Source organism: Drosophila simulans, chromosome X (assembly GCF_016746395.2).
Source record: "Drosophila simulans strain w501 chromosome X, Prin_Dsim_3.1, whole genome shotgun sequence".
NCBI lineage: Eukaryota > Metazoa > Arthropoda > Insecta > Diptera > Drosophilidae > Drosophila > Drosophila simulans.
The window spans coordinates 16,298,961-16,311,157 of NC_052525.2; the positions used below are offsets into that span (position 1 = coordinate 16,298,961).

At 38.6% G+C, this 12,197-nt stretch overlaps 1 protein-coding gene across 3 annotated transcripts in view; it reads right to left on the reverse strand.

Annotated features, from left to right (window-relative positions):
• Positions 1–12,197, reverse strand: part of LOC27206344 (atrophin-1) — a 30,865-nt gene that overhangs the window by 5,340 nt on the left and 13,328 nt on the right. For all 3 annotated transcript variants that reach the window (XM_039297257.2, XM_039297256.2, XM_039297255.2), the window contains one exon: positions 6,655–7,054. In XM_039297257.2, the coding sequence (XP_039153191.1) occupies positions 6,655–6,693 (39 nt within the window). In that variant the 5' untranslated portion in view covers positions 6,694–7,054. The remainder of the gene's footprint in view (positions 1–6,654; positions 7,055–12,197) is intronic.

A 12,197-nucleotide genomic window follows, 5' to 3' on the forward strand; every position in this document is an offset into this window, starting at 1 on the left:
AAAGCAGGAAAAGCTGGGAAATTCATGAACACAGAGTGGTATAACATAATTAAAAAAATTTAACAATAATTCAAGACCTAATTAAATATTTAGATAGCACAATGGGATATGATTCAATTGGATTCAAATAATTTAAGGAACTTCAATTATAACTACAATATTTAATTATCATGATAAAAAAGTTATAATTCTTCTAGTTATAAAACAAATCCAAAGGAAGTTAGTTTGATCACACTTAAATTTTGCATTTTTTTGTTGCATTTGTATTGACATAATCATACATTTGTTAACAAAATGTTCTAGGAATTATGGAGCTGCATTTAATTGCACCTCCAATTAGACCTTTAAGTCTGAGCTCCAAGTTCGATTTTCTTACGCCACTTGAAGGCGAAAGAACCTAGGCTTGTCCGCCCATCAATTTACTACAATCCAATCCAATCCAATCCAATTCGATGCCAGTCACTTTCGACGCCCCGAAATGCCAAAAGCGAAATCAAGGACAGAGCTTTGAAGAAATCGAATCATAAATAACATTTTACTTTTGCTCACTGTGCACTCTTGTCTTTTCGGTTTTTACTCGAACTTCTTGTCGCTGGGCATTACTCATACGCGCCGTGGCTAATTGACCAAAAACGCGACAGGTTGAAGACTTTTTTCCACCAAATATATATATATATATGGTATATATGCTATTTTACAATTTTTTTTATTGGCGCCCACAAGTGCAGGCGCCAAGCTTGAGGCATTTTGGTTGTTGGGCGCAGTTGCCAAACCCCCAAAAAGAAAAAAAACAATGCAAAGTGCAGTCACAAGAAGTAGATATATATATATATATATATATGCAGGGTGAGCACAAAAAATGGGGGAAAAATAGAAACAATCAAATGGAACGTGATTCGAAGCCGAACTGAAACTGAAACTGAAACCGTAAACTGAAACCCGGTCCAAGACTAAGACTAAGCCCAAAACTGGACTGGGCACTGGACTTCGGAATGGACTAGGAATGCGTTGTATCGTGTGCCTTGCGCCTGTCCACGGCGCTCCAATTTCAGCCTTTGCTTTTAGCCCGCTTTTATTTGGCTTTTATTTTATTCGTAGAACCAGCGACGGCTGCCAAATTGTTGTTTGGCAATCAAAAAAGAAGTTGAAACAAAAAGCCAGCAGATAATCGCGGTTGGTAGGTGCCCCAAAGCAGATTGCTTCATAAATTACACATTAAATATATTAAATATAAAATATTAAATATTATGAATATTAAGCACTAAATATATAATAATCAAATGTGTACTAATAATATACCTAATAAATATCTAATATAGTATTTCTAACTTAAAGCACCTTTTTTTATTTAATTGCTTACTAAATGAGCTGAATTTTAAGTGGCACTTTTATGATCAAATTTCCATACCCTATAGTCTAGTGCATGTACCCGTTCTGTTTAGATCGCTTTGGGCGCAGGGTATCATAAACAGTAAATAATGAAAACTGTTCGCGTGCGCAGTGGTCGGTGCCTAACGGTGCCTGTAGTGGCCAAACCCCCGGTTACCCCGGCTGCCACCGATCCCCCTGCTGCCACCGATCTCCGCCAGAGATTCGTCATAGAGGCGACCACGTTCCAGGCCAAGCCTTGGAGTCGCCGCCAGCCACTTGGAGGCATTTTTCATAACCGCAACGAGGGTACTGCAAAGTGGCCTAATCTTTGATTTTGGCACTAGTCGGCAATGGACATATTTTGTACATTTCCATATAATATGGATTAAAGTTTTTAAATTCCAATTAAAAGTGCTACATAGATTGAACTGATATATAATAAAATTCTGACTGTCCTATACTATTTCTATCGCATTATTAGTATCTTTGAATTTTACATTACTAAGATAGATATATCAATAAAATATAGAATTTAATCAAGGCACCTAATATTTTGACATTATTGCTCCATCATTTTGATATTTCAGCCATAACTGAAACTGAAATATAACTGCCGCCATAATTCAAGGGTATCTCCATTCGGTACGACCGAACCAGCCCGCCTTTCTTATACATTTTTTGTGTTTCGTAGGCTTTTGTGTTTTGAATGAAAGGCAACGTGCTTGTCTTTGGCTATTGGCAATAAATAATTCTTTGTTGTTGCTGCGCCTGTTGCTTTACTTAAATTTAATTAGTTTATTTGAAAGCAGTTTGGGGCGATGGTGTCATAGATTAAATTGGACTCAATTCATTTTTTGTTTTGTTTCTTGTTACCCCGCAGTTCGCAGTTCGTGTTTTTGCTCGACATTATTATCTAATTGTTCTTGTTATTTTTTTTCATATTTATATCTTAGACATTCCTTTGGCTGTTCTCGATTTTTACAATACTCCTATTGTACCCAATTGGCCAACTTCGTTTCCGCAACACTTTGTAACGCGCCACAATTCAAATGAGAACTGATGCTGGAATTTTGTGAGCTATATTTTGGGGGTGGTGGCTAATAAATGAGTTTAGATGGGATTTTTGCTCTAGTTAATAGTAAATCAAAGAACAATAGAAGTAGCGAAGCAAGTCGAATGACAATAGGCCGCCAAATTAAAACTAAATGCTAATCAAAAATATTAAATTCGTGCTGCGGATTTAGAGCGGAGAAAGAAACTTTCCGTGCCGCGGAATTGTGCAATCGAATACGAATAATCCAAATTAAAATGCTGTAACTTCGCTTGGGCGTAACTGGCAAACCGAATTGGAGTGAAGGTTAATCGGCGATGGTCGATGATTGATAGGAATGGAAAGGTGCAATGCTTTATGGGTTGTTACACTCCATTCAAAAACATATTGTGCTAAAATAGAGCACAAAATAACATGTGTATATTTAATAGAAATACAAGTGAAAGACCGCCAGTAGTGACATGTTTATGGTGCTTACGGATTCCTTCATCCTTAATAAGTTTAACACGGCACCTGAGGCCAGGCTGAAACCGAAAACCGAATCGAAATCTTAACATGGCGAATAGTAAGTCACTCGGTTATCGCAGCCCGAAATCAGCGACAGGAAAATGGAACAAGGCAGCAAGCAGTGGGAAAAACAAAGCAAAATGTTAACCGCCACGAGGCTTCACTGTGGGGGCGAACTACCCTGGATATCGTGGACACCGCGGTACCCCTCGAACTCCTCCAGACCCCGGGATACCCCGCAAAGTCCAGTCTGCGATGCCCAGAAGTTGGGACATGATCGTTCGGTTTGCATACATATATATACTATATATATATATAATTTTTTTTTTTGCCGCCAAAGCGAAATATTTGTATTTGCGGCGTTGTTTCGCGTTGATACCTTTCGTTGAGCGCCGCTCGCAATGGTCTGGAATTTTAAATAAATGCGATTTAGTTGTGCAACAATTTGCCTTGCTTTACTTTTTTCCCCCCAACTTATTGCTCTATTTTCTTGGACGCCACTTGCTCTCTGAATTTATGGTAAATAATTAAAGTAACAAAAAAGCGGAATAACAAAATGGCAAACAATATCATCAGGGGCAATGCAACACCGAAATACCTCATAGGCATTTTGGTTTTAATTGTTGCATATCGCAATTATTGAAAACCAATTAAGATTTTCTTGTTCTTCGCTAGAGAATTATATGTTTTTGTCAGTTTTATGTAATGCAATTGCAACACTTTGTTGTCTTACGTATTTTGCATTCAAAAAGAAGTGATTTTGTTAAACGAACGCTAATCAATTAGGTCGTATAAATAGTATAGAATAGATAAGCAATTTTAAGATTTCATATTGACTTCTGCAGGGTAGCATGTGTGCCTGACACTTCCTGGCTTTGCGTAAGCTCTTAACAATTTTATATGAAGTATTATCGTTGGTCTTACGTTGGTTTCTGTTTCTGTTTATTGGCAACGAATATCAAGAGGCACTCGGCGCATTAACCAACCCAAGTTAAGCTAGCTTTATTTACACCTCCGTCCACAAAAATAGTTCTGCGAGCAAAAAAATCTTAATGCTACGTCTTTAATCTTAATTAAACTGCTTACTAAAAAGTCAGAAAAATGCCAGAATTAGATTTAATAAATTATTTCTTAATGACAGAAAGTGGCATTCATTTAAAAGATTTTTTAAATTTTAATTTTTTAATAATAATAATAGTAATAATATATTTTTAATTTTAAAAACCCCTCAATATATCAATTTTCAATATAAATATATCAAATCATCAATATATCACATATCAATAATATTACCAAAATTCTGTTTTTCTTAACCTTAAAAGATAACTATTTGTTGGTTATTTTTGTATAGTTTTTTCTAAGCCCACACCTATTATTTTAAACTCGTCTGTGTGTGTGTATTTCATTCTGTATTCCGGCGGGTCTGGTGTGAAAGCGAGAGTCCGTCGTCGTTGTTATTATGGATAAAGTTATGCTCGGCGCGTAACTGGGCCAGCAACAACAACGAGAAATGTTTACAAAATATTCATTGATTTAAAATGTGGTATTTCTGAGTTTATTGCTATGCTTGCTTTTTTGGGGGAATTTTATTGTTGTTGCGGGTTGATTGATGATCAGGCTGCAGTGTGTGATGCAATTATGAGGGAGTAGTTTTTTTTTTTGTTACAGTTTAAAGTAAACATACACGCCGACATATGCGGCGTATGCGTAATATTTGGGCATGCATTTCGCACATTGCGCATACGCCACTTGGGCCGCAGCTAGAAATATTGAACCCTCAATTAAGCGGAAATCTTGTGTCATTCGCAGAGCAGTGTTGTTGGGCGTGTCTCTTCTGACTCCAAACAAAATTGCAGACCCAGCGCGAAACAAGCAATAAAAAAACACTTGATTTGGGGGCAAATCGGTGGAATTTGTTGAGATATAACTAGGGGAAACTGGGCGTGGGAAGCGTGCAGCAAAAGCCAAAACCAAACAACTTTATTATGCAAAGTGGCCAGAATGCCCCCTTCGTCGTGGCTGCTCCCCAGTCCCCAGCCCCCGTCCCCCCACTGTCCATTTCCCATTCCCATCATGATTTTGCCCTAATGACAAGCTGCCTACTTAGCTCTCTATATATTTAGTTAACCAGCTTGTAAAGCCATTCGATTCGTGTGCCGGTTCAAGCGAAAAGGGCGACAGCAGTTGCTTCGATTTTATGGGAACAGAAGCGATATGCATCGATTGAACTTTATTGGTTCCTTAAAGCACGCTTTACATTTAGCTTAAAAGTATAATATAGTATTACTATTTTACGATATATGGTGGCTTATATCAGATTTACAATAGAAAAGCGGAAAAACTAATGACAATGCTTAGATTGTCGGCTACTCCTATTTGATGTGAAAGCTAGACCCATGGTATCCAGTTCCTCTTTGGAGCACAAGAGCTCGGCAAAATGTTCCCACCTGAAACCGCAAATGAATCACGTAGTTTTGAGCTCCCCCGAAATCAAAGTGCTCGCGGCTTCAATACATGCAACAACATATTGCATGTTGCATGTTGCGGGCTGGCTGCTTGTTGGTCGGCTTGGCCGGTGATTGACACCTTTTAACTACCGTGACGCAATGGGGCGACCAACAGCCGGGCTTTGGGAGCCGAGTGACACATTTCCACAGGTTTTTCCAGCACCGGCCACCCACCGGCTTTTCCCATGCGGGGGGAAAAAAATTGATGTGGCCTCCGCGTAAAACTCGAATTTCGTACCGAATTTTCATCCGATAATCTATAATTATAATTGCCACTCACCGCGGCGGCTCGGCGAAAAGCCAATGAAAATTTCCCAACCGCACTTATGCAACGTCGATCTGGAATCTGGATCGGTTCGGATCCAAGCGCTATATAGCCACGCCCCGATCTCGCGGCCCTCCCGCCGAGTTGCGATTCAGTTTCGCCCGTCGCACATTTAGTTAGCATAATTCGCTGTCTAATTGTCAACGACAGGCGAAGAATGCGGTTTTCACACCGCGAAAATAATGCACTCTTTATGTTGAAAGCTTATCTAAATAGTGAAAAGTTAAGAAATTACCTACTTACATACATATAATATAGATATAGAGATCTTAAACTTCTGAAGGTATTAACTTGGCTTTTTCTCAGTGCTGTCATTGTGAATACTCCTTCTTTTTTTGCAGTGTATCCTTCGGTTCCCGCTTTTAATTGAGCTGAGGTGAGCTACACCCACCGCTAAGTTGGGACGCAACATGATCGACTAATTCCAATACCCATATGTACATATACATCTATCTATATCTGGCCAGTAGAACCGATCGAAAGCGAGGGACAACCAGTGAGATACAATCTAAGCAGGAAACTTATGAGTGCAGAAAAAATGGGTGAAAAATGGGATTGGCTGAGCTATGAAAGTTGAAGTAATAAATTAATGAGATTAGGTGCTTGTATTATTTGTAACTAGCTGCCAATAATGAAGTCATAAACATTGTGATTATTTGCGCATTCATATTAATTAGCTGATTAAAATGAATATACAAAACAAAACACCAATGTTTGAATTCTAACTTGGAGTTTTCAATTTAAGACCCCCCCTCCCAATTTAACCACCTTGATAAGCAAAGGTTAATGCATTTCCGTTTCCGCAGGCCAAGTGTTTCTACTTCCACCTTTGATTTCCTTTTCGAAACTCTGCGTTTTTCAAATCGCCGGTAAAATTGGTTTGTGCAACTCACCTTTGGGTCTTGAGATATCACAGAATGGTTTTTGTGCATAAGAAAACGGCGACACTTGCTGTTCTTTTTTGTGTTTTGATTTTCGCTCGGCTTGTTCCTAAAGTTGTCGTTCTTGAATGTTATTATTATTTCGTTTCTGGGGTTTCTTGTTTCGGTGTGAACCAAAAGATTTCCAGCAATTTTCTGGCTATTTTCGCGCTTGGCCTTTGTGCTTTTTGCTCCACTTGGGTCGCTGGCAGAGCCGGGAGTTATTTACGCTACTTTTTTATGATTTTCGCAAATTACTTTTCGTTGGGCAACTTTTGTTAGTGTTGCTGTTTATTGTTGTTGTCGTTGCTGCTGGACATATTTCCGCTGGCAGCAACAACATGACGCGGCGTTCTGGCCGCCAATCAACGAACTGCAAGAGGTTAAAGAAAAGGTTATTATTATTGAATTATATTCAGATATATAACTTTGTTGATAAACACAATCAGTTAGGAACAAGAAATGGACAAGAATTGCAAGTTAGGATATTCCTACTTAAAGTGGGCATAATTTTATTTAAAAGTAAAATATTCTGTTAGCAATGCAATTATTAATTCTTATCAAGTACCAGTATTACTGAAACTTTGTTGTTAAATCCAATTAGTTGTAAGCTCAGATTGCCACAAAATTCAATCAATTGAAAGTGGAGCTGATCTACCGATCTCTGGTGCTTAATATCCACAACAAGAATGGTAATGAAACCGCTGGCAGTACAAAAAAAAAAAGGCAATCCAAAGCGTAATTACGATTTTAATTAGGGGATTTATAAGCGGATTCTACGATTTCCACTATTTCCTCGGGCGAAAGGCGGAAGTCCATAGTTTTGCCAACTATTTGTGTCTCTGGATTTCTGTTTTGGTGTGGATGCAACACCTGGCGCGACTGTCACCATCCATTTGGATGAGTGTCGTCCATCTGCCTTCCGTTCCACGTAATTGCCGCATTAAGAAGAGAAATGATAAATAAGCAACCATATTTACCACACTCGTTTTGTGCAGTACATCAAAATTACATTAGGCCAACCGTGTGAGCAACGCCAACTGACCCATTTATCGAGTGCTGACCGTCGTCTCACCCAGTTGACTGTGATGTGTTAATTAGTCAAATGTTGGCCAACACACTTGGCCCGACTTGGCCATGTTTGACTTGGCTTTCAAGTGTACTCAGTTTTTTCCGCGGGGCGGTGGAAGCACTTTGAAGCACATTTTTTAAATTGCTTAAACGGATTAATTGTTTCATTTGTCAATGTATAATTTGAATGAGTAGTTTTTTTGTATTTTAAGCTTAACAGTATGTTTAGATAATTTCTAATATAAATCAAACAAGGATATATATATAGTTCCATTTCACTTATTCAAATGAATTGCAGCTTCGCCAACTTCGATTTTTTAACATATTCCCTAAATTATTTAACTAAATTAAAAATTCCAAGCAAGCCCTAAAAATCCACTTTCCTGTGTTAATCAACTCCTTACCATTGCTTTCATATCTACTCCTCGTAAATGGGCAATCAATCTCACGTAATGTTCCTCCCTTTTTTGCTTCGCCTCATTTCCTCTGTATTATTTTTCAGTTTATTAAGATTTTGCAATATTATTTCTGGCATCTGCCACACTCTGTGCATATATCGCTTTGGTGTTTTCCTGCGTGCAGTGCTTTTGTATGCCAGGCACAAAAATGCCAGGCAACGAGCAAAAGGCAAAAATGATTTAATAAGTCGCCGGGCAGCAACAAAAACCCACTGGCAACCGGATATCGGAGTCGAAGTTGAAGTTGAAACTGAGTAAATGTTTTGCAATTTCCCTAAGATTTCCATGAGTCGACTGCTCTCTGTATCTGTATCTGTTGCTGCTCAGATACACGTATTTGCATCTGTGTGGCATGTTGCAATTGAACATGTGCGTGTGCCACCTGATCGGCGGTTCCTCAATTAAACAGCACTTGCATATACAATTTTATTTGTTTTTGCCATCCATCGTTAAGCTCCCGAAAATTAAGTGCAGCCAAAGCCGATTAATGGCTAAGCGTTTTAATGCCCCCAACTCGAAGTGTTGATCATCATGAGAGCAACAATTGGACACCAAACACAAATGCACAGAAAGAAAAATTAGAAACATTATGTCATATACTTTTTTTGTTTCCATTTTAAACTTAAATAATCGAATATGAATAGGTTAATTTACCCATATAATCTTGGTTTATTTATTTTGACCCTTTACAATCTATATCAAAAAGATTTATAAAATACATTTATGGACGTATAAGCCCATAAATAATAAATGTACCAAATCATCGTGAAAATCAATCCATCGTGCTTTAAATTGTGTAAAAAAGCATGCATTGAAGAAAATGTATAACAAAATCTGACTGAATAATTTATTTTCATTGCAATAAATCAAATTTTAAAACACCAAATGTAATTTGTTTTAGTTACTCAATGAATTTAATTTCTTAATTTTTTACTTATGTAACTATATTTGCATTTTTCGCAGTGCAGCAAACACCGATCGGCGGACAAAAAACACTTGATTTACGAGTTCCGTCCGCAGAAGCTGCAACTTGGTGGAAGCTGCAGTCGTGGATGCCACTTGACTCATTTGCGGCACTCATCCACTCGCCGAATTCATTCATTACGGGACAGCCGCTCTGCCGCCAATAATTGTTATTTTATTGTTTAATCGCCGACAACGACGCTGTTTGCTTTGATTTTCGCCGTCGATTTGCCCCATGAATAATAGAGTTGTTTTTTTTTTGTTTATTATTATTTTTTTTTTTTCCTCTGAGCTGTGAACGGAAGGCATTGGCATTACGTCTGGGGATTCGACAGCAGATTCGTTTGTCTGCTTGAGTACGAGTGCTATACCCCATCTCTGGCCCGCTACGCGATTGCGATCGATTTGATCTCGTTTTTATGGCGATTGATTGTTACAAGGTTTTCGTTTGCCACACGCTCTCCATCAAGGTTAATGTGGGTGGATTGGAAAACGGAAAACAGGTACAACATTTGAAAAATTTACCATCAATTGGGGTATTGAACAAGTCTGGATGTCTGGATTAATAACAATTAGAATAAGTAGTCTATTTACGTATGCCAACATTATGGCGTATCCACGGCAATTAAAGAGCACTTCCCTTTCAGTTCCCATCGCTTTGGTCCGAAAGCCCAAAATTAGAATAAACCCCCGATCATTATGCAAATGCGGGTAATGAGCGGCATCACATCTCGCTTTTGTGGGTCGCCAATTGCGGTTCGCTTTTACTAATTCGGCTTAATTAAGGTGTTGCGGCGTTAATGAACCGAGGCGGCACAGTGGGCCAATAGCTTCAGTTTCAGCTGCCTGTTTTTCTCTGTTGCCTCTTGTCTCACCATCCAGCGAGTGAAAGAAGGGCAAAAGTCAAGACGCTAAAAACAAACGGCAGACAAAGAGGCAACTTTCCCGCTGTCAACAATGGGCAGGTTGGCTGTCAGGTGGGCGTGGCACCCCAGCTGTTCACATGTGTCTGTTTGCGAGTGCGACTACTGTCTACAGTCTGCAGTCTGCAGACTGTTTGTAGTCCAACGCTAATGACAATGACTGCTGGGTGAGTAAAAGTGGAGTGCCGCCAGAGAAATGTTCGGATTTGGATTCGCACAGCACTGTGAAAGCTGCGAAAAGCGAGTGACTTTGGCCCTAGAATCATGTTTTTATTATAATATGCACATGCAAGGGCACTTTAGAGATCTAGAAAGCGACGGAAAGTTTGCAGCTTTGCATGAAAGTGGAGGAAAGCTCATAGCTACGATTTAGATAAGAGCAAAATAAGTAACAATTAAAGATAAAATGTTTAACATATTAAACGGAAAACATATGAATTGAAATCTTAAAGATATTAGTTTCATATTGAATATTTAAGAAGTAATTGGAACTTGCGCTCCAAGTTCTTAGCTTAAGTCTTTTGATTTGCATATATTCCTTCAAGGGTAATCAATGTTATTTCGGTCCATTCTACGACTAGAATTTTGTGCTGATTCAGCAGCAGCTCAAAGCAACCTGACACCCTTCTAAAATTGTGAAAGGAACCCATGACAGATCATTAAATCTGCAGAAAATGTTCTTTTTTTTTCTTGGTTGTTTTTGTTCGTCTTGGCCAAATCAACCCACACACACATGCGTAGCACGATTAAGTATTAAATAAGCTAACGCACTAACGGGCTGCGACATGATCATTATGCAGATTTATGACTTCAACACTTGCAACTGATAGTGAGGCCAGCCCCCCTTTGAAGCCCCTTTTGCACCCCCGCCCCTGGCCATTTCGTTGTTAACAAAGTTGTTTGTTTATGAGGCGCTTGGCTTGAATTATGGCTGCAAATTAACAACAATTTAACGGCTCAGACTTGTCGCCAACATCCACAGCTATTAGCAACGACACTTGGTCGGATCGGCTTGGATCGTATGGTATCGTATAGGATAAGTACCGGGTCACATATATATAGACATTTACCGATCGGAACATATGTTGGGCCCATATCTATGTAGGCCCCAAGTGGGCGTTTCGAATTGGCTTTAATTAATCAGTTTGACATAGTACTCAGCTCTAATTAAATTCAATTTTAAGAATCGATCACTCGGTCGGTCAGGTTGAAAAATGGTTATTAAACTATTGCGAAATCTTGTCTGGGCTAAACGCTCTAATTGGTTTTACGTTAGTTTGCACTATTTTTTTTTTTTACTGCCTTATAATGTCCCCGATAACTGTTTAATTGCCAAACGTTAACAAGGAGCCCACTGAAAACTCTGAAATTGTTGCATGCAACTTAGTACGTACTAGTATATAGCTTTCCAGTTCGCCCCCCGTGCCACGCCCCCACGATAGGATGGGGGTAGTGGGGCGTTGCGATCTGGTGGTCAGCAAAATGTTTGTTTAAACTGCGCTTTGGCAGCCAACGAAATGGAAACACCAAAGGTTACAGTGGGGCAGGCAGTTTAAAATGCTATTATACTATTATTATTATTTATTATCAACAATTTGAAATGCATAAAATTTTAATTGCCAATTTTTAATAATTTCCAATGATGTTTATGAGTTTTTTTTTACTCCGAGAGGCGTACATGTGACATTAAAATGTACAAAATTATTAGAAACTTAGTTATGCATAACAACCGAAAAACACACTTATAGTTAATGAAATTATATTTCTTCTAATTTATGTTATGGTTGGTGAGTCATTACCACTAATTCATTATTTTTGCAACAAAGAAAATAATTTTTAACTTTCAAAAACTGTACTGCAGTTTAAATGCTATTGAAATGCAAGGATCTTAACTAGTTAAATCAATGAATAATACTACTGTAAATAGTTTAAAAAGAAATCCAAAAACGGTGTGACTATTTGCTCGAGTATTTTCCTCAGCGTGCTGGATAGCATGTGTGTGTCGATTGCAATTAACTAGCTGGAAATATGATCGGGCCAAGAAGCAAACCAGACAAACAGCCCCCTTGCCCCTTCGCTACCCCCTTTGTTACGCCCCTTT